This window comes from Melospiza melodia, chromosome 29 (assembly GCF_035770615.1).
Source record: "Melospiza melodia melodia isolate bMelMel2 chromosome 29, bMelMel2.pri, whole genome shotgun sequence".
Classification (NCBI taxonomy): Eukaryota; Metazoa; Chordata; class Aves; order Passeriformes; family Passerellidae; genus Melospiza; species Melospiza melodia.
The window spans coordinates 2,821,370-2,839,757 of NC_086222.1; the positions used below are offsets into that span (position 1 = coordinate 2,821,370).

Sequence of the window (18,388 nt, forward strand, 5' to 3'; positions counted from 1 at the left end):
GACCCAGAACTGAGCCCCAAATCCTTTTATTTCACTCTCTTTTTCTGGGGAAGAGCTGAAATAACTGGAAATATAATAACTCCGTTATTTTTCATTCCCTGCTGGACCAAGCACTGAATCCTTTCCTTTGCAGTGCCCAGAGCCAGAACTTCAGGAACACATCCTGCCATGGATCACCGTGTCCCATGGGAGAACCAAGCCCCAAACTCACAGGGCTCTGTCCTTTTTGTCTCTCCTCCCAAGGCCTTTTGAACCTGGAGAAGCTGCTGCGGCAGTTCCTCATCTCCAAGGACACGCTGTCGGTGCGGATGCTGGACGACAGCCGGGACCCCACGCCGCTCCTGAAGGAGATCCGGGATGACAAGACAGCCACCATCATCGTCCACGCCAACGCCTCCATGTCCCACACCATCCTGCAGAAGGTGAGACCCACAGGGAGCAAGGATTTCTGCTGGGGAAGGCAGTGAGAAAGCTCAGAGACGGAGATGAGAATTATTTTCTCTTGACTTGGTGCTTCTGTTGTTTGGCACATGTGGAATGTGTTATGGAGATTGTTTACCCAAAGTGATTTGTTAATTGGACTCTGGTGATGGTTGTTTATGTTGATGGACCAATTAATACACAGTCAAAGCCACCGTCATCGTCCATGCCAATGGCACCATCCTGCAGAAGGTGAGATGCACAGGGAGCAGCTTGCCCAAGGATTTCTCCTGGGGAAGGCAGTGAGAAAGCTCAGAGATACAGATATGTTTTATTTCCTCTTGACTTGCTGGTCCTGTTGTTGGCACATGTGGAATGTGTTATGGAGATTGTTTACCCAAAGTGGTTTGTTAATTGGACACTGGTGATGATTGTTGATATTGATGGACCAATTAATACACAGTCAAAGCTGTGTTGTGACTGTTGGAGACAGTCACGGGTTTTTCTTTAATATCTGTTTAGTATGATACAGTTCTAGTATAGTTCTAATATAGGTGTAATATAATATATTACACAGCATTTGTACAGCCTTCTGAATCATTTAGAGTCAGAGTAAATTATTCCTGCCTTGGGGTCGCTCTGCATCAATAGTGAGTATCCATCCCCTGTCCCTCGGGGTGCTGCTGCTCCCCCAGCCAGCTCTTGTGGGATATTGTGATGCCTTGTAAGGCTGGACAGGGATTTATTAAAAGACCTCAATGGATACACCTTGGGCTGCACCCAAGATGAACCAAAATGTCCCAAAATGAACCCAAGATGACCCAAAATGGCCCCAAAATGCACGAGCGCTCCCGGGGTCTCTCCCTGGGATCAGTTCTGCTCCATTTGCACCTTGCAGTTCATTGTCCCATCCCAGCTTTAGCCCAGGCAGTCCCACCCTGCTTGATTTTCTCTCTCCAGCCCACGGTGTTTGTGCTCCTGGGCTGAGATTTGGATCATTTGTCCCTGGTGCCCAGCTGGAGCAGGTTTTAGTTTGTCTCCCTGCTCTGTGCACAGAGCTCACCATCCCCTCATGTGAATCTCCAAATTGCACACCTAGGCAGCACAGAACCTGAAAAATATGAAAGCTAAAATTTAAGGTATCAATTGAAATGTGAAAATTCCCTCAGCAGCGCTGGGAATTGGCTCTGCCCAGAGGGGAATTGCCATTGATGGGATTTCCAGGGCTGGATCTGTGCAAGTGGTGGTTGAATTGCTCTGAGGGGATGTGTGGTGCTGCCATCCAGGAGCTGTGAAGGACTGCTCAGCTCTCTGAAATGACTCTTGTGCCTCCTTTTTCCCCCTCCCATTAGGTGTCTAACTTTTTCCTTCTTTCTCTTTTTATTGTCTTATTAACCGAGATTTTATTTTAATCCTGTTTATTTTTAAATGCTCTCTGGCTGCAGTTTCTAGTGCTTGTTTTGATAGCCTGCTTCAAAATTGAGCAGTGCTCCAGATGGAGCAGAGTTTCCCACATCCTGGAGGGAACAAGAAGCACATTCCTGAAGGGAGGAAGGATCCAGGCTCTGGGATCTCCCTGGCTTTCCACCCTGTCCTGGCTCTTTTGTCACAGAATGTGCCATCCAAAGGCCTTGCCTGTGCCAGATTTACCCCTGATGGCATCCAGCAGGGATGATTTTATCATTCATCTCTCTCCCCAAAATTTTTTATTCTACAGGGTGCAGTTTTCATTTTTAAATAGACGTTTTTGGGGGAATTTGGGGGGTTGTCTACTTAGAAGTTTTTTTGTGTGTTTTTTTCCCCTTTTTCCCTGTTACTGCCTGGCTGCTGAGGGCTGTCCCCCTCCTCTGTTGCTATAGTGACTTCCCACAGGCTCCCAGCAGCTCTCTCCAGGCACCCACATCTCCCTGCCCAGCTCCAGCCTCCTCCTGCCACCCCTGAGAAATGTCAGGAATTTCCAGCAGTTCCCAGTCAAACCCAGTTCTTCCAGCTAGAGGACTCTAGAAATGGAGGGAAATAAATAAAGAAGGAGAATCTGGCAACTTCTTGCACCTTGGGAGGCTGGGAGGTGTTTCATTGCGATGGTGGTGCTGAGCATCAGGTGGAGCCGTGTCCTGTCCCACAGCAGCAGTTTGGGTTTGCTGGGTCTGTCCCATGAGAGCAGCCCTGCACAGTGAAAGGAATCTCCAGTTTCTCATCCCTCACCCTCCCCAGATGGGCTGGGGACACGTGGATGGTTCCCAGATTCCCAACTCCCAGCTGCCAGGTGAATGGATGGGACAGGCTTTGCTGCTCACCTTCATTTCCTACCCTTGACACCAAACCTGTGACCTCAGAGTGGGTCACAGGGAGGGCTGGCATTGTCACCATCCCCAGGAGGGGATGGGCAGGGGGAATTGGGGCTAAATTTTGCTGTGGACGGGGTGAAAAATGAGGGAGCAAATGGCTTTGCTGTTTCTGTTGTGTCACCTGGGCGAGGGACAGCGTGACAATGTCCAGCCAAGGGGCTGGGCACAGTGGTGGTGGCCTCAGCTTTGCCCTGGAACAGCTAAAATACAGGAAAAGGAAGAGGTGCAATCCCAGCTGCCTCTTTCTTTCCTTCCTTCCCTCACTTTTTGTTGCCACAGCTTCTGGGAGGGATAAAAGGGGCTCACACCAGGAGCGAGGTGCTATGGTCCTTCCCTCCTTGCCTCCCATTGCTCTGTGTGGTCTGCACTGCTGGGAAAACCTCTCTGCCAGGCTCTGGGAGCTCGATTTGAGAGCAGCTGTGCTTGGCAGAGGAACAGAGGCTTCCAGGAGCATCTGCAGATTGATGCCCCACTTTGCTGAGCATCTGTTCCCACAACCAGCTCCTTGTGCAGTGAGAATTTTGGGAAAGGCCTTCAGTTATCTGCTCTGTGATCTCTGGAACAGATCATCCCCATGGAACATTCTGTGTCCTTCTCTCAGCATCCCTGGACAGTTCTGCCCTGTTTTCTTCTGTTTCTGTGGCCAGCACAGCCCTGTCTCAATTCTGGAGAGCAGGCTGAGATACTGGGTCTCATCCATGCTCATTAATTTGTGGGATTTGAGCCCAAATCTGACTGATAAAGCTGGAAAGCCACCAGTGGCTTGATTGTCCTTTTCCTGCAACTCCCAGGAGCTTTTCCTGCCTCTCTGTCTCCATCATGGTGTTTGTGGTGGAAGGGACAAGCCTGGAGCTCTCAGCTGCTCTTTTCCCTCTCTATGTCCCAAAACAGGAGCAAAGCAGCATCCACACACAAAATAAGCAGAAATCTTTATTTTCCTCTTAAAACATCATAGAATTCCTCATCCCAGGGGGTTCTGGAGCTCTCAGGACTGGGCCTGCAGGACCCACTTCACCTTTCCAGACCATTGAGGGCCACTGGGGTCTGTAAAACAGCTTTTCTGTTGAAGTTTAGAAGCTTCTGCTTTCCACAGGTGATTTCCTTAGGGTTAACCTTGTATGGCTGCAGGAATCCCTGAATTCCATCTCGGAATGCCATGGAGAGAGCAGGGTCTGGAGCTGGGTCATTTCCCTCTGTCGGGGCTGGTGTGGGCAGGAGACCTCAGCTAAACTCAGTCCTGCTGAAAAATTCCTTCCCCAAACTTTAATTTCCCAGGTCCAGCCATGCTGCTGTGTCCCACTCTCCCTTCCTGCAAGGAGAGATAAGCCTGAAAAAGCAAAATCTCTGCCTTGCTGGAGTGGAGATTGGAGATTGTCAGGCTCTGGTTTAATCTCTTTTTTTCCTCTCCTTCACAGGCAGCTGAACTGGGCATGGCATCTGCCTATTACACCTATATCTTCACTAATCTGGTAAGGAGTTTTTCCCAGCTTTTCCTGCCTGAGTGTGGAGTCATTTTAATGGGAGCTGATCCCCCTGACCTGTGGGATGCTTGGACAGAGCCTCATGTGCTGGGGAGGGAGGGAGGCAGGGATGTCGCCTGCTGCTAGAATCAAAAGGCAAAATCTTTCCCAATAATACAAAAAAAAAAAAAAAAAATTTCCTAAAGCAGTTCTGTAACAAAAGCTTGCTGTGCACACGTGGTATTGGATTTCTGCAGTTTTTATCAGGTTAATTAATTAGTTCATCTAACAGGTACATCCAACAAGAGACCAGTTGCCCCAGCAACCAACCCTTGGGTCTGCCCCTTGGAGTTGTTCTGTGTCTTGTTACATCTCTTAAATTCTGGTTCAAAACAAGATGTCCTCGTTAGAAATTCCTGTTGATAAAAATCAGGCTAACCAGAACCTCAAGAATGTGTTAGGAAGGGTTGGCTTATTGTTCTAACATGTGAGAAAGGGCAGGAAAATCACCAGAAACTCTACAATTACATATTTAAAAGCTACGATGCTACAAATAGAAGAAAAATACATAAAAAGCTGAAAAATATATAAAAAGCGAAAAAATCTTCGGGCGTCATTCCTGCAAAGCTGGGAAGGTCGTGGGGAGGTGGAAAATGATTGGTGCAGCTTCCAAAGGCAGGAACTGGGGACATTGTGACAGGAGGTGGGGCAATGACATGTGCAGGTCTTTGGGAAGCTCCAGCAGGTGGGTGGGTCCTGATGGTCCTGATTTTCCTGATTTGTTTTCCTGGTTGTCCTGATTTTCCAGATTTTCCTGGTTGTCCTGATTTGTTTTCTTGATTTTCCTGGTTGTCCTGATTGTCCTGATTTTTTGGGGTTATGCTGGTGTTGTCACCCCATCCCTTATCCCATTCCCTGTGTTGGAAAAGGCCAGGGATGAGCACCAGGAAGGCATCACAGCCCTGAGACAAAGGAAGGATGATCCCATAAATGTTGAGAGCAGGGGATGGTTTGTTTGGCTTTATGGCCACAAATAACATTAATGGGATCATGGTGTGGTTAAAGCCCCCAGTGTAAATCCAAAATAAACATCAGAGGAACTTCTCCAGGAGAGGAGGAACCCAGCTGTGAGTGCTGCTGTGGGGCTGATGGAAACCAGCATGGGGGTGAGGTGGAGCTGCCTCCCAGCCCTAATGATTCTCCTATTCTCTAATTTCTATTAATAATTTCTGGCAGGGAAGCTGAGAGAGCTGAATCACACTTTGTGTTTGGGTGGGAGACAGACGGGAAGGGACGGAGCCAAACGTGTGGGCAGGGAGCTGGAGAGGATGGGGGAGCAGGGGAGGGAGGGAAATGGAGGGGTTGGAGCAATTTGGGCACAGAGTGGAGAAGAAATAAGGGAAAAGAGAGAAATGGAGGGGTTGGGAGCAACTGGGGCACAGAATGGAGAAAGAAATAAGGGAATGGAGGGGTTGGGGCACAGAAGGGAGAAGGGATAAGGGAAAAGAGGGAAATGGAGGGGTTGGGAGCAACTGGGGTACAGAATGGAGAAAGAAATAAGGGAATGGAGGGGTTGGGAGCAGTTGGGGCACAGAGGGGAGAAGGGAAAAGGGGAAGGAGGGAAAAAGAGGGGTTGGGAGCAACTGGGGCACAGAACGGAGAAGAGAGAAGGAAAAAGAGAGAAATGGAGGGGTTGGGAGCAGCTGGGGCACAGAATGGGAAGGGATAAGGGAAGGGAGGGAAATGGAGGGATTGGGAGCAGTTGGGGCACAGAGGGGAGAAGGGAAAAGGAGAAGGAGGGAAATGGATCAATTGGGGCACAGAATGGAGAAAGGAGAAGGGAAAAGAGGGAAATGGAGGGCTTGGGAGCAGTTGGGGCACAGAATGGGAAGGGACAAGGGAAGGGAGGGAAATGGAGGGGTTGGGAGCAGTTGGGGCACAGAGGGGACAAGGGATAAATGGAAGGAGGTGTCAGAGGGAGAGATGCAAGGAACAGAAAAGGGCAGGAGGCTCCTGGCTGGGTTCCTGCTCAGTGTTCAATCCATGGATCAGTCCAGCCAGACAAAGTTCACTGATCCTGTTCATCCCCATGGAATGGGCAGCACAGGCACAGGGAGGGAGCCTGGGGGCTGTGCTCTGTGCCCCGGGTCCCAGTGTCACTGTGCTGGCAGAGGGACAGTGCCATCCCCACCATTCCCACTCCCAGGGGTGTCTCCAGTGTTCCCAACAGCTCTTGCTGTCCCAGTTCCCTCCCCAACCATTCCCAGTCCCACAGAGCAGAGCTGGGCACGCAGCGAGGGATCTCCATCTCACATCACTAGCACATTCTGCAAAAAAAAGTCCTTTTTTTTTAGAGCTGTTTCTGTTGTCTGAGCAGCATCTCATGGATGCTGCTCTAAAAATGAAGCTCCCACCTCCACCCCAGTCCCGAGCACGGGTGTGATTAAGCATTTGCTGGAGGTGAAATTTGCCTTTCAAACCCATTCATCTCGTGGAATGCAGCAGTGGCAGGTGAGAAAGAAATGAGTTTTGTTGCCATTCGCTCTCTCAGGGTATTAATCTGTTTATCCAGGTTATTTTAGCACTTTGTTCAAAAGCCCAGCTCGTAGCAGAACTAACGGGATTTTTGGCAGGGATCATTATGGGGAAGGTGACATCAGGCAAAACCTGGGCAGATGGAAGAGATGTTTAAGGAAATTAGTAATATTTAAATGGGGATTGGAGATGGGAGTGAGCAATTTAGACTCATAAATCTGGAGGGATTATCAAGCTCCTAATGAACCCTCTGAGGTTCTGCAATCACTGCCTAATAGAAAAGATAAAATCAGAGGGAACTACTGTCAAGGGGAGCAAGGAAAAAATGGCTTAAATGGAGAGGGAACCCATCAGGAGAGGGAACAGAGAGCCTGTGGAGCACTGAGCTGCTTGGAGATGGAAAAATATCTCAGGCAAAAAAAGAAAAAAAGAGGAGAAAATAGGATAAAATGCTGAATTAAACACCTGCCCTGCAGCTCTAGAGGGGAGCTCTGTTCCTGTCTTTTAGCATTAATTTTATTTAATAAGCACATCCCAGCTGACAGCTCTGCTCTCTGTGAGTGTGAGGGGAGGGAGTTCTGTGTGTGCCGGGGACAGGAGGGATTTTGGGGGTGATTGTCCCCTCTGTCCCAGCCTGGTGGCACCAGGGAGTGGCACTGGGGCAGATGGGGAGGAACCCTCAGCCCCCATCACATTTCCATGGGAGCTGAAGTGAGCAAACCAAGACAAAAACATCCACAGGCTCCTTTTCCTGCGTGCAAATTCATTATCAGCCTCCTTCAGCCAGCCCCAGGGACCTGCTCTGGTCAGCAGCAGCCTGGCAGATTTTCCAGGAGTCCTCATGGAACTCTCAGGTCTGGTGCATTTGTCTTCCCCACATCCTGCACTTGGGGCGCTCCTGGCAAAAAATCCCATTTTCTCCCTGGCACCTCCATGTGGTGATGGTTGCCTGGATCTGGGACTTTGGGGAGGGATTAAATTGCCTGAAATTCCCTGAAGAGGTGCTGGGATGATCTCAGAGCTGTTCATCGGCCTCACCATCCCCATCATCCTCATCATCCCTTCCCTTCTCCCTGGCTGGGTCTCCACAGAGCTCATGGCCATGTGAGGGGGCAATGATGTGCAGAATAATAATAAAAATATAACAAAATATAATAATAATAATAATAATAATAATAATAATAATAATAATAATAATAATAATAATAATAATAATAATAAGCTGCACAAATAGACCATTGAAAGCAGACTGCTGTGCATTGAAGAAAAATCTTCCTTCCAGCACTGGAAATCCCTGAAATCAGCAGCACAGAGTAGGAGGGGATGTTGGATGCCTTCAAAACCCCACGCTACAATTAATTCTTTTAGCTTGTTAATTCTGTGCAGCTATTGGGTTTTGTCTTTTTTTTTTTTTTTTTTTTTTCCTTCTCTCTCTGTTTGGTTTGTTGCTTTTTTTTTTTTTTTTTAATAATATCCAGACCTTAGGCTGGGTTTAAATTTCAAAATATTTGACAATTAGATGGGAATAATTGAAACAATTAAAATTATTACTCCAAGGGGGAAGGTGTAAAGGAGCTTTCCCAGTGCCTCAAGTCAGGCAGGGCAATTCACTGGGTGCAGTTTTGTTCCCTGACAAAATTGTGTGCAGGTGTTGCTGCTGATAAAACAGCTGCCATGTTCAACTCCCACAGACCAGATAAATCAGCTCAGGTTTGGGGTTTTTTTGTCTTGTTTCCTGCTTTCTCTTCTTTGTTGGGGATTTATAAAGAGGTCTTGGTACAGGACGAGGTTTTTTGAGCTGAATTGTCAGCCTGGAACTGGAGCTGGAGGGGAAATTGGTGTCCAGATCCCCCAGAGAGTGTCACACTTTTCTGCTGTGTCTTGTCAGCAGGGTGACATCCCTCGGAAGGAAGGGACGATGTCAAATCAAGCAGAGGAAACTACAGACAAGGCTTAAGTTTTGTGAAATTGCCTTTTTGTGGTGAAATAATCTTATTTTTCACCGTGAGCTCCAGCACAGGCCGTGCTGTTTGCCCTCCCTGTGCCTTGCCCAGGTGAGGAGGGCAGAGGATCTCAATGCCCTGGGACAGATTTCCCCTCCCAGCCCTCCTGGTTCCCAGCAGCTGATGTGAAGTGTTCTGGAGAGCCCTGATCCTTGCTGGGATTTATGGATCATATTTCCAGTGCCATGTGCTGGCAGGGCAAACAAATCAGGTTTTTGCAAGGCTGCCAAGGCAATTTCTCCTCGTTCTCGTTAGCATGAGGGAAGGAGGGTTTAGACAAAGCAGTGGCTGTGCCTCGCTGCCTTTTGCTGCCTCACTTTTGTTACTTTCTGACCAGATCCCTGTGCTTGATTCCCAATTTTTGGGTAAATTCTCTCAGATACATCCCAGCTCCCTGGAAATTCTGGAAAAAAAAGTAATGGGAAGGAGGGCAAATTCCTTTTCCCTTTTCCTTTTCCCTTTCCTTTTCCCTTTCCTTTTTTTCCCTTTCCCTTTCCCTTTTCTTTTCCCTTTCCTTTTCCCTTTTCTTTTTCCCTTCTCTTTTCCCTTCTCTTTTCCCTTCTCTTTTCCCTTTTCCTTTTCCCTTTCCTTTTCCCTTTCCTTTTCCCTTTCCTTTTCCCTTTCCTTTTCCCTTTCCTTTTCCCTTCCCTTTTCCCTTTTCCCTTTTCCCTTTTCCCTTTTCCCTTTTCCCTTTTCCCTTTTCCCTTTTCCCTTTTCCCTTTTCCCTTTTCCCTTTTCCCTTCCCTTCCCCTTTCCTTCCTTTCTTCCTTCCCTTTTCCTTTCCCTACTTCCCACCTCCTTTTTGCCAAGAGCTGTCATTTTTCAGGTCCCAACATGTAACACTTGACCTCCTTGTGCATTTGTCTCTCTCCAAATCTCCCTGCAGAGAAGTTGAACTTTGAGCAGTGCATTTTCCTAAAAGTGCTCTTGTTTGAAGAGCAGCCTCCAAAATTTAACAGCTGGCCTTGCATGAGGAGGTTCAAGACCTGTAAGGCACGTCAGTGCTTTTTTTGGAAGAAAAATCCAATTACAGGTATAAATTTATTCCCCTAAATTGCCCCTGAGGTCACAACTTCTCTCTCCCCACCTGAATGGCCAACCAGCATTGCCTTGAGTAGATCTTGAGTAGATCCTCTCCTACCAACTTAATAAAAATGTTCTGCTCTGGCTCATCCACTTACCTGCTCAAATTGTTGCTGTGATGACTTTTTTCCACTTTTTTTCCCCTCCTAGAGGAATTGATTTTTACATGTGGCCCATTAGAAACGTATTCACTCCGTCGATAGTTTATAAATAAATGAAAACCTTTCAGGAAAACCATGGAAAGCACTTAACATAATATTGTCCACTTGAGTAAACAAATAAATGTGTTCTGAGCAGAGCTTTGGGATGATTTACAGCTCTGAGGGCAGCAGGATCCAGAGAGGACGAGGCAGGAATTTTCTCCACCTCTGCCTGAGGAGATTTGGTGATTTTTGGGGGAAAATTTGCAAGGTCAATCTGCTTTTGAGTGAAGTTTTTTTTAGTTCTGCCTTCCATGACCTGGGAGAGGCTCCCTGGAGTTGTGTTTGCCCAAAGAAGCTGCTCTTTTTTTAACCCTAAAATGGTGAATGATGGGATATTTTTTAACCCTGAAATGGTGAATAATGGGATACTTTATTAACCCTAAAATGGTGAATAGTGGGATATTTTATTAATCCTAAAATGGTGAATAATGGGATATTTTTTAACCCTAAAATGGTGAATAATGGGATACTTTATTAACCCTAAAATGGTGAATGATGGGAAATCTAAAATGGTGAATAATGGGATATTTTATTAACCCCAAAATGGTGAATAATGGGATGGTTTTTTAACCCTAAAATGGTGAATAATGGGATATTTTATTAACCCCAAAATGGTGAATAATGGGATGGTTTTTTAACCCTAAAATGGTGAATAATGCGATATTTTATTAACCATAAAATGATGAATAATGGGATGGTTTTTTAACCCTAAAATGGTGAATAATGGGATATTTTATTAACCCTAAAATGGTGAATGATGGGATATCTAAAATGGTGAATAATGGGATATTTTATTAACCCTAAAATGGTGAATAGTGGGATATTTTATTAACCCTAAAATGGTGAATGATGGGATACTTTATTAACCCTAATATGGTGAATAATGGCACACACAGGTGATGTCACCAGAGCTGTGCTGAGCTGGCACTGCAGGTTTGGCCCTTGCACAAAAGCTGCCAAGAAGTCTCAGGATGGACATTGCACTCTGGCTTTGGAGAGATTTCCTGGGCACCAAACTCTCTGAACAAGGAGGTTTTGCCAGAGCCGGGGTTTAATAGAGAAATGGAAGCCTTGGCCCAGTGTTCTCCTTTCCCATCCCACATGAAAAAAGAGCAGGAACAGCACAGAGTGTCCTGGGCCTGGTGTAAAGCGGGTGTAAATCAGGTGTAAATCAGCTTTTGGTGCTGGAGGGGAGCGAGGTCAGTGCTGAGTTTCCAGCAGTGAGTTTCTGCTGTTGGAGGGTGTTTTGGAGGCTGTTAATCAGCAGATCAAAAATTCCAATGAAGTCCTTGCAGCGATTAGGAGAGGAAGATAAAACTCTGTGTGTGGAAGAGGGATGGAGTTGGCATCTTGCTGTTGGTGCAGCCTGAATTGAGCAAACCCTGCTCCTTTCAGAGCCTTGGGTTTAAATTTCAAAATATTTGACAATTAGATGGGAATAACTGAAACAATTACAATTATTACTCTAAGGGGGAAGGTGTAAAGGAGGTTTCCCAGCGCCTCAAGTCAGGCAGGGCAATTCACTGGGTGCAGTTTGGTGCAGACAGGGTCTGGGTGTCCCTGGCAGTGTAAGATCCCCTCTTTAGGCTTGATTCCTGCTTGTTCTCACTGCCTCCCCACTGCCCAGGCACTCTCGGTTATTAAAAATGAGATAAAGATCGAGGTCCTGCACTCACACAGAGCTGCACAACAGGATCAGCAGCAAAATCAATGCTGGAAGGAGCTCAGGAGCTGCTGCAGTGCTCAGCAGCACAGTGGCTGCTGCAGGGGGAAAAACCACCAGGAGCCACTCTCAGGAGGGACATCCCAGCGTGGCAGGGCAGGGGAGGTGGCTCCATGCTTTAAAATACATTATTTCTTTTTTTGGTTTATTTTTTTTGCCAGGCAGCTGCTGTGACAGGGACAATTTCCTGCTGGGCTGGCCCTTCACATGCTGTCCCAGGGTGACACAGGCAGGAGATGAGGGACAATTCCCTCCCAAATTCAGTGACACAGGCAGGACAGGAGGGACAATTCCCCCCCAAATTCAGTGACACAGGCAGGAGATGAGGGACAATTCCCTCCCAAATTCAGTGACAGGAGCAGGACAAGAGGGACAATTCTCTCCCAAATTCAGTGACACAGGCAGGAGATGAGGGACAATTCCCTCCCAAACTCCCTGAGCCAGCTGAGGTGGGAGAGGATTTGTGGGTGCAGAATCCTGGTTGGGATCATCTGATCCTCCATCCAGACTTGCAGAGAGCATCACTGGTTCCTGATGGCTTTTGTGTCCCTAAAAACCGGGGAGGGTGTCCTGCAGATCTGCTCATAACTGGAAAATCCCATCTCCATAACTGGAAAATTCCATCTCACAGCTTTAGGATCACAGAGCTCACCTCTGTGGCTTTTATTAACCAGCTCCTTCCAGCGCTGGGGTCATTCCGGGAGATTTCTGTGCTGCTGGAAAGTGAAGAGTGCAGGTGGAGAGAGCTGCAGAAAGCCAGGCAGTGACTTCATCCTCTAATAACTCCTCCAGCACCGTCTCCCAGGGAACCCCGTGGAATTCAATTAGCTAATTGTGTGCCTAGCACTCGGGAAAATACAGAATGCCACGGAACTGCTAAGTGTTGTTATTTAACAGCACACATTTCGTGGTTGCAGCCCTGTAGTAGCAGTCAGAAAATCTACACTGTAATTGCCTGCTGGTGCCTGCTGCTGAATTTGCTGTGATCGGAGCAAGGCCTGGGGAATTTTTTCTTTCTGTAAAAAAGTTCATTAATTTTGGCTGCGTATCCTCCGGGTCTAATTTTTTTTTTTTTACCGAGCTCTCTTGAAACAGAATATTGACATGTGGTGGGTGTTTTCAAAAACAGAGTGGAAGGAGGAATTGAGGCAGGCAGGATTTGTGTCCCTGAAATTCACCTTGGCACGATTCCTGGTGGTCTCTGCGCCTCATGTTGGACTGAGATTGAGGGCCAAGTTTTGGGCAATTCCTGCAATTCCTCCAATGCAGGGAGAGGGATAAAAAAAACCCCAGAATGGGAGGAAATGAGGGAGCTGCTGTTTGCACCCATCATTTTGATGGCAATTTCTGAAAGCCTGTGGTTATAAAGCTGTGTTTGCACAGGTGGAGGAGGCTTGGAGTCCCCTCTTAAACAGGATGGCAGAGTTATTTTCCTAATGGCTCTTTGCTCTTATTGCATTGGCGAGCTTCTATCCTGCAGAAGCTCCAGCCAGCACTGGGGATGAGGGAGAATAACTCCAGGAGGAGAAAAAGGCAGCTGGGAATGGGTTTTGTGTAGGAAGATCCTTCAGTACATCTCAGGGAGAAATCCTTACCTCTCCACCTGAAAATCCCCCTGAGATCAGGGCTTTCCCTCATGTTGGACTGAGATTGAGGGCCAAGTTTTGGGCAATTCCTGCAATTCCTCCAATGTAGGGAGAGGGATAAAAATTTATTAATTGTCCCCTTATTGCATTGGGAATCTTCTATCCTGCAGAAGAAGTGCTCCAGCCAGCACTGGGGATGAGGGAGAGCAACTCCAGGAGGCGAAAAAGTCAGCTGGGAAAGCATTTTGTGTAGGAATATCTTTCACTGCATCTCAGAGAGAAATCCTTGGGTTTCCCACCTGAAAATCCCCCTGAGATCAGGGGTTTCCCACCCTTTCTCCTGCCTGTGTTTGCCTCTTGCAGCATGGGAGGAAGGCAGGACGGGTGGGAAATCAGCTGAGAGGTGCAGGTCTGGAATAGCAAACCAGGTTTTGTTTGCAAAACGTGGGTTTGGAAATGTCAAGCACGGTGAATGAGTGTAAAAAGGAGAGAAAAAATAAAAAAACCCTCGACAAATAGGGCCAGAAGCTGAGCTGGCAGCTCTGGGAGTGTGGGGATGCTCTCACCCCTCTGCCCTCTGCAGCAAAGCCTGACCTTACCAAATCTCTCTTATCCCACTGCAAATGAAGTGTGTCCCCCTCGGGTGGTTTATCTCCATCTCATTGCATAGGCAGCTCACGGCTCGTTTGCTGCCTGCTCCTCTGCTGGAAAGGAATTTAATGGCCAAAAATGGGAGCTGGAGCACAGGGAGGGGACAGGGAGCAGGGTCCAGGCCGTGCCACCCCTGTGTGTCACAGAGGTGATGCTCTGTGGATGTGACAGCCACAGAAATGGGGTTTTCTACAGCTGGAAAAAGATGGATTTGGAGAGGGTTGGATGGACCTCTCAGCCCTGCCTCAGTTTCCCCACATGAACTGAGACCATTCCCTCGCCCATGAATTGCTTATTTAAAGATCAGAGCATAACAAAACCTTCAGCTCCAAAAGCTTGGAAGCGTTCCCAGGGGGGACAAAAGGCACAATAAATAATTAAACAAAACACGCTCATTTCCGCTGCCCTGGCACGAGATGAAACCTCGGATTTTGTGACAAAACATCCCATTTTCCTCCTGGATATCCCCAAGCCAAGAGGGCAGTGGGGCAGCTGTTTGCCTGGTGCCCTGCACAATTTGCCTGGAGGCTCTGGCTGTGGGGAGAGAGGATTTTACAGAGGATTTTTACAGGGTTTAGGATCCATCAGCCATCTGCCCTGCTGGCTGGGGCTGACAGCATGCCCTGCGTGAATGGATCACCTGTCAGCAAGGCAGGGCGAGAATATCATTCAAACGAATCAATAGTTCACAGGCAATTTCACATTACCCAACACCAGCGTGTCCAAAACGTGCTCCATCCTGCCTTTGGTGGCATTCCCGTGGGACTTGGCTGGGCTGGAACAGTTTGTAAGTCCCACGTTTGGGAGATTTACAGGAATTGCTCCTGCGTGCCCAGCAAAGATAAAAAAATGGCTCAACTTGCTGGAATTTCATCCCTCAGGGAGCCCAGGGACAGCTGGATCCGTGATGGGCATCCAGCAGCTGCTGCAAGTGTCGCTCCCACCTTCTCACTCTACTTCAGCAATTAGCAGAAGAGAAATTAGTGAGGGAAGTGCCATTATTCCCTGCTAATAGGACAAGGAGGGCTGGGCTTTTCCCCAGGCTTTGTTGTGTAGCTGCTTCTGTGGATGTGGGGAGCAAAACCAAGCCCTCCACTCTATTTTTTTTTTTAATTTAGTTAAATGTATTTTTTAATATATTTTTTATATTTTAATATATTTTAACGTAACTTTTAAATGTAGTTATAAAAAATTATACTAATTTTTTTTAATGTAGTTGTTTTTATACTTCTTAGCACTTGAAGAAATGCAAAAGGAGGCTCCCAACTCCAAAATTCACAGTCAAGGCACCCTCCAACCCTTCCTAGGGCATTAGGGTGGCATCTCCTCCTTGGGACCTGGCAGCAGAAAGGAGCAGTGCAGGGCTGGGGGTTTTTAGGGTTAGGCAGAATTTGGTCCCTCCTCTTGTGGGAAAGAACTGATTTAATTTACCAGTTGAAACTTGGTGTCACCAAATTGGATGTGGTGGTAGCTTCACTCAGCAGGTGAGTGATGCCCTCTTTGAAGGGTTTTGGGGTTTTTTTAAGTGGAATTTGGCCAATAAAGCCCTGGAATGTTTTGGGTGTTTTTTGTGGAATTTGGCCAGTAAAGCACTGGAGGGTTTTGGGATTTTTTTTTAGTGGAATTTGGCCAATAAAGCACTGGACTTGGGTGATATCTTCATTAAAAGTTCCCCTATGGGTTTGGGCTCCTTTGAACCCAAAATTGTCATTTCTGGAACAAAACAAGCCTAAATCTGGCAAGAGAACACTGTGAAATCCCAGCCTTTTGAAATAATTGGACTTTGTGGCTCCTCAGAGCCGAGGTGACCATGCAGCAGGAGCAGCTTTCTGAGTCTGTTTGGGTGTAAATGAGACAAGGAAATTTTATTAAGGTTTTTTATTATCGTTGAAAGCCTGAGGTGAGTGGTAACCTGAATTAAATCCTTGTTAAAACCCAGGCTTTCCCTTCCAACATCTGCATGGGTTTCATATCTGGGATCTCACAGCTCCCGTTCCTTTCAAGGACACTGAGTGGATTTGAAGTTTCAGTGCCTGTTTCCCCCTCTAATCCCATTTTCTGTTCTGTAGGAGTTTTCCCTCCAGCGCCTGGACACCCTGCTGGACGACAGAGTCAACATCCTGGGGTTCTCCATTTTCAACCAGTCCCACGCCTTCTTCCAAGAGTTTGTGCAGAGCCTCAACCAGTCCTGGCAGGAGAATTGTGACCACGCTCCTTTCACTGGGCCTGCAGTAAGTAAAATCCATTTCCATCCCTCAGAACGTGGGAATTCTGATGGTACCATGGAAAAACCTTGTGGGAAGAGCTTCAGGATGGTCCTGAGCCACTCAGGGGTAGAAACTCTGGTCTAAAATAATTTTTTTAAAAGTAGTTTGAATTATTAAATAACTTAATTATTTAATCCTATTTAATCTTGTGCTAAAGAGCTCAGGGATATCCCCAGGCTGCTGTTGTACCTCGGATTAGATTTTATGAGGAGATGCTGGCCCAGGAATGGGAAGGAAGAGCCGGAGCAGAACATTTTTATTAAGTAGGTAGGAGAGGAGTTGAGCTGTCAGTCTGTGATTTGCAGAGGATGTGGAAAACAGCAAAGTGACCCTGAGAGTCAGAGCTGCCCAAATAACCTTGGGGTGCAGAGCTGTGTGCTGGACTGGGAGCCCAGCTTTGAATTCCAGCCTAATTTTGATTTGGATTGCGTTTCTGTGTGGGTGCAGGGGGTGATGTAGCTCTGATTTGGTTTTTCCCTGGTGGAGTTTATCCCTGAGTGTTTAAATTCCATGAAAATGGCTCGTGCAAGGCAGGGACAGTGGCTGCAGATGGCCCAGGAGGGGCTGGGCCGGGCAGATGCTGAGGGGCTCAGCCAGCTGGTCCTGAGCAACTCAGGGGTAGAAACTCTGGTCTCAAATAGTTTTTTTAAAGTTATTTAAATAATTTAATAATTTAATCCTATTTAATCTTGTGCTAAAGAGCTCAGGGATATCCCCAGGCTGCTGTTGTACCTCGGATTAGATTTTATGAGGAGATGCTGGCCCAGGAATGGGAAGGAAGAGCCGGAGCAGAACATTTTTATTAAGTAGGTAGGAGAGGAGTTGAGCTGTCAGTCTGTGATTTGCAGAGGATGTGGAAAACAGCAAAGTGACCCTGAGAGTCAGAGCTGCCCAGATAACCTTGGGGTGCAGAGCTGTGTGCTGGACTGGGAGCCCAGTTTTGAATTCCAGCCTAATTCTGATTTGGATTGCATTTCTGTGTGGGTGCAGGGGGTGATGTAGCTCTGATTTGGTTTTTCCCTGGTGGAGTTTATCCCTGAGTGTTTAAATTCCAGGAAAGTGGCTCGTGCAGGGCAGGGACAGTGGCTGCAGATGGCCCAGGAGGGGCTGAGCTGTGCTCTGGGCTCCAGCAGCTCCCTGAGGAGGGTGAGGAGGATGCACATCAGCACTGGAATCATTCCCTAGGGATTCTCCACCACTGGGAGAGTTTGCAAAGCAGATTTGCCACATCGCAGCTGCAGCTGTGAGAGGAGAGAGAGAGAGAGGAAAATATCATCAGCTGAACCCTTTGCATGGATTTTAATGAACTCAGAGCCCCTTGACGAGCTGAGCTGCTGAAAACCTCCTTATTGTCAGCACAAAGGGAGCCCTAAGAGGCAAAATAAGGAGATTTTTGCCCTTTGTGTCCACATCCTTTGGCTTGGCTTGAGCTCCTGTGCCTGGGACCATCCTGCTCTCCCTCCCACCCAGAGGCAACTGCAATCAGCTCAGCCTGCTCAGTCTTCATGGGATTTCCAGCAGGAAAATTCCTTTTTTGGATTGCAGGGGCTGTGGAGAGGCATTAAAAACAAATTCCCTCCTCCCAGTGCAAACAGGAGGCAGCAGGAGCCAGCAGCAGGTGCGACGGGGAAATGAAAATTCTCATTTTAGGTTCTTACCCCGGGTTGTATTGAGCATCCAGCAAAACCTGCAGGTGGGAGGATGCCTGGAGGGACTGGAATTCTTCAAGATGGGGAAAGGATTTGAGGGTAGGGAGGTTGCAAAGCAGAGGTGAAATATTCCCAAGCAGAGTTTGTTTTGTCTGTGAGGTGAATCCAGGACCTTCCTGCCTCTGCTGAAATCTGGCAGGGAGCATCTCTGTTTGCAGCCCTGGGAAGGAGTTATTTTGTGGGATAACTCATCCTAAAGAGAGAAAAGGAGTCTCAACAGCTGGAAGTGACAGGAGGGAGGTTTCCTGTGAGCTGCAGAAATCCCAGGGCGTTCTTGCTGGAGCTGAGGAAGCATCTGACAAAGGAGGAGGGAGCTGCCTGCTCCGATGGCATCCTCATTAATCACATTGCAAAGAAAGGAAATCAGAGAAAATCATTCAAATTACAGATGGCTAGATTT

At 47.4% G+C, this 18,388-nt stretch overlaps 1 protein-coding gene across 1 annotated transcript in view; it reads left to right on the top strand.

The window, feature by feature from the left end:
- Window positions 1–18,388, top strand: part of GRIK4 (glutamate ionotropic receptor kainate type subunit 4) — a 152,675-nt gene that overhangs the window by 88,828 nt on the left and 45,459 nt on the right. The window contains 3 exon segments of the mRNA XM_063178248.1: window positions 244–422; window positions 4,184–4,237; window positions 16,082–16,243. Coding sequence (XP_063034318.1) covers window positions 244–422; window positions 4,184–4,237; window positions 16,082–16,243 — 395 coding nt within the window.